This window comes from Plasmodium reichenowi, chromosome 14, assembly GCF_001601855.1.
Source record: "Plasmodium reichenowi strain SY57 chromosome 14, whole genome shotgun sequence".
NCBI lineage: Eukaryota > Apicomplexa > Aconoidasida > Haemosporida > Plasmodiidae > Plasmodium > Plasmodium reichenowi.
The window spans coordinates 10,842-14,852 of record NC_033659.1 but is presented as its reverse complement, the minus strand read 5'-3'; the positions used below and the strand labels follow the sequence as shown (position 1 = coordinate 14,852).

Sequence of the window (4,011 nt, the reverse complement as noted above, 5' to 3'; positions counted from 1 at the left end):
TAATAAAGAATATTACATGTAGGTATTATAAAATGTCTGAGAATAAAAAAAAAAAATTTATATTTATACATATTTTTATAAAATAATTGAAAAATAAAATCTATAACTTTTCTTTCTACTTTTTTTATTTTTTTTATTTTACATATTATAAATCTCCTTTTTTTATATTTAATGAAAAAGTGAAATTTTTTTTCCATTGAAAATGTAACAATTATAGGATAAGTAAAATTATATTTAATTTTATATCACATGCATTATTAATATATATTCTTCATTAGTGTTATTTTTTGGGAGTTTTTATTTTTTCCTAAAAATAAAGGTATATTAATTTATAATATAGAATATAAAAAGAAAGAATAAACTAATTTTTCTTTAACTGTATATATATAATATTCTTTTTTATAAAATGGATTTAAAAATTTCTTCTTTAAAAAATAATTAATAGGGAGAAAAAAATTATCTCAAAAAAATTTTGGTTCTATATATTATTAATTATTTATTTCACTGTAACTATTTCTTTGGTTAAATAAGAAAAATATCATAATACATTATTATATATTTCAAGTAAATAAAAAACAAAAAAAAGTAAAAAAAAGAAAAAAAAAGAAAAAAAAAGAGTCAGTTAGTAAAAGTAGTAAGTATTATTATGTAGGTTTTTTTCTTTTTATTTATATTTGGTTAAAATTTATATATAATTCTATAATAAAATATAATTATATATTTTTATATATTATATTTATTATATATATATATATATTTTAATTGAATGGTTTTAAAATACAATAATTAGAGAAGAAAAAAAAAAAAAATGTTCTGTTTTCAAAGGTATTTTATTTTTCTTTATTTTAAATAATTTTTAAAATAAGCATAAAAATAATTATATATTTTTTATTTTATTTTTAATATTTTATAAAATATGTATAATATTTATATAAATATTTTATTTATTTATATATATATTATATAATATTTAATATTTTATGCAACTGTTCTATAATAAAAATATTTTATAAATATTATATTTTTTTATAAAGCCTTATAAAAATAAATAAAAATTAAAATACGCTATTATACAATTATTTTTGTTGCTTGAAAATATATTAATTTTTAAAAATATATTATTATTTTTATATGCGCATAAAGGATTAGTTTAAAAAACATAATACAAAATTTAAAAGAAATTTTTTATTGAAAGCCATATAATTAATTTTAATGGACATATATAAATAATATATATAGAAGGAGGAATGCAATCAAATTTTTTTTTTTTTTTTTTTTTTTCTGTTTGTTCTACCTATATATATATATTATCTTTTTATAGATAAACATAGAAATATTATATATATATGATATATAAAATATATATAAATAAGTTATTTAAAAAATAAATATTACATATATATATATATATATATAATATATATAATATATATAAATATATTCTTTTTCAAAAACTGTATTTTTTATATAAATAAGAAAAAGCCTTTTTTTTTTTTTTTTTGTTTTTCTTACTTATTATATTCTATTAAATAAAAAAATAAATAAATAAAATATAGAGCATGTATAAATTATTTATAAGTAAAAAAATATATATATAATATAATATTTAATTTATTTATTTTTAAAATTAATATTAATTTAATTTTATTTTTATATTTGTTTTTTTTAAATAATTATTTTTATAATATAACCTTAAATTTTATTATTTATTTTTATAATAAAAAATATTATAAAAAAAACAATGAATTTTTATTTTATAACCAAAACATAATAAAAAGAAATAATTTTTTTTTTTTTTTTAATATTTATTTTATAAAAAAGATTATATTATATATAACTATAAAAAAGAACAACCCTCGAAAAATCTTAGAATAATTCAAAATTTAAAATTATTTTTATATTTTAAAATTTATTTTTATAATATTTTATAAAACAATTTTTTTTTTTTAAATTTTTTTAAAAAAAAATATAATATATAATTTTTTTTTTATTAATAAAAAAAATAAGAAACGAATTTTCAATTAAATGAATTTTATTTATTTTTTTTTTTAGAAAAAAAAATATATTATAAATTATTTTTAATAATATAATTAATAAATTTTTAATTATAATTTTAATTAATTTTTTCTTTTTCTATTATTTTTATATAATATTTTATTTTTATATAAATATATATATTATTTTACTTTTTTATAGTATCCTTTCTCCGTACCCTTATTTTATTTAGAAAATTTTTTTTTTTTTTTTTTTAATTTATTAAAATTTCCCCTTTTGTATTTTATTAAAAATGAAAGTTTCTAATATTTTATTCTTTTTCTTTGCTATCATAGCAGTAAAATTAGTATATCCAGGTTATGTTGCTGCCGGATCTAATAATAATGGAGGAGACCCTAGTGGAAAGAAATTAACTGATATAGAGAAGAAGAAGAGAAATAAAAACATTGTATTATACTCTTCATTAGCATCTGCTTTAGCTTTACTTGTTGGTACTGGTGTTGGTCTTGGATTCTACTACAAAAACAAAAACGATAAAGGAGAAAAAGAAGAAACCGATGGTGCCAAACCAAAAAATACTGAAGTAAAAGAACCAGCCCCAACCACAACAGCTTAAATTGGTTGAATATATTGTAGGCATATATAATGGAGATGAATTAATACAATATTATATATGGAATTACAGAATGGAAAAATAAACCAAAACAAAGAAATAAAAAATAATTTCTGCTTTTATATGAGAATAGTGTGTTCATTATATATATATATATATATATATATAATTTTGAAGAGGCTTTTTTTTTTTTTTTTTTTCTATACTTATATAATTTTTATTTTTAGATTGACCGATTGAGATAAAAATCGAATCCAACTTTTGTACAATTATGTTTTTTCATAATTTTATAATAACGAGGAAATGATTTATAAATATAATTAGAAATCTTTTTATAATTAGATATGTTTTTATAATTGAAATGTTTTCTATATTTATTATTTGAATAATGTTTGCACTTAGAGTATTTTATATATGTATTTATATATATAAGAAGAAATATTTATTTTCTTTATTTTAGGAGAAACAAAATTTTTTTTTTTTTTTTTACGTCCATATGTAAATATATACATACATTTAGATATATAAAATTAAGAATATTTTGTTTCATTGTGCTTGTATTGAATTATTCTATAAAAATACTACGAAACAAAGAAAGACTGAAAGATAAAGAAAAATAAATGAATAAATGAATATTTAATATTGTAAATATATATATATATATATATATATATATATATATATATATATATATTTACATCTAGAATGGAATATATTTTAAAAAACATAGGAAATGAAACTTTCTACATTGAAAGTAAAAAAAATAAAATAAAATAAAATAAAAGAAGGAAAATAAATATAAAAATAAATGTAAAAATAAATGTAAAAATAAATGTAAAAATAAATGTAAAAATAAATGTAAAAATAAATATAAAAATAAGTGTAAAAATAAATATAAAAATAAATGTAAAAATAAATATAAAAATAAATGATAAAAGACTTTTATTGTTTGAATATGTTTAGTAAAATAATTTATACCAAATTATTTAAAAAAAAAAACAAAAAACAAATATAATTATAATTATTAATATTAAATGATATTTTGTAAATATACAGACTTCTTCATATGTAATTTTTAAAATGAAGAAAAATTATATTTCGACTTTAGAACATTTATTTTTACGTAAATATTGGTTATATATATATATATATATATATATATATATATATATTATGCTGTACCAAATAAGAATAGAAAGAAAAAAGTTATATAAGCAAAATATGATATATGTAAAAAATTATATGTGAATCATATATTTTATATTTTTTGTCCTGAAGTTAAAAAGTAATAATCATATTATAATTTCTATATTATTAATATAAAATAAATCAACATTATAATTTGTTATATATATATATATATATATATATATATATATATATATATATATATATATATATGT

The 4,011-nt window shown here is 13.4% G+C and overlaps 1 protein-coding gene across 1 annotated transcript; it reads left to right on the top strand.

Annotated features, from left to right (window-relative positions):
* Window positions 1-2,287: 2,287 nt before the first annotated feature.
* PRSY57_1400700 (early transcribed membrane protein 14.1) lies at window positions 2,288-2,611 on the top strand (the record flags this gene model as incomplete). The annotated part of the gene is made up of 1 exon (XM_012909624.1): window positions 2,288-2,611. One exon carries the CDS (start codon window positions 2,288-2,290, stop codon window positions 2,609-2,611), a length of 324 nt encoding a protein of 107 aa, XP_012765078.1.
* Between the last annotated feature and the right edge of the window lie 1,400 nt (window positions 2,612-4,011).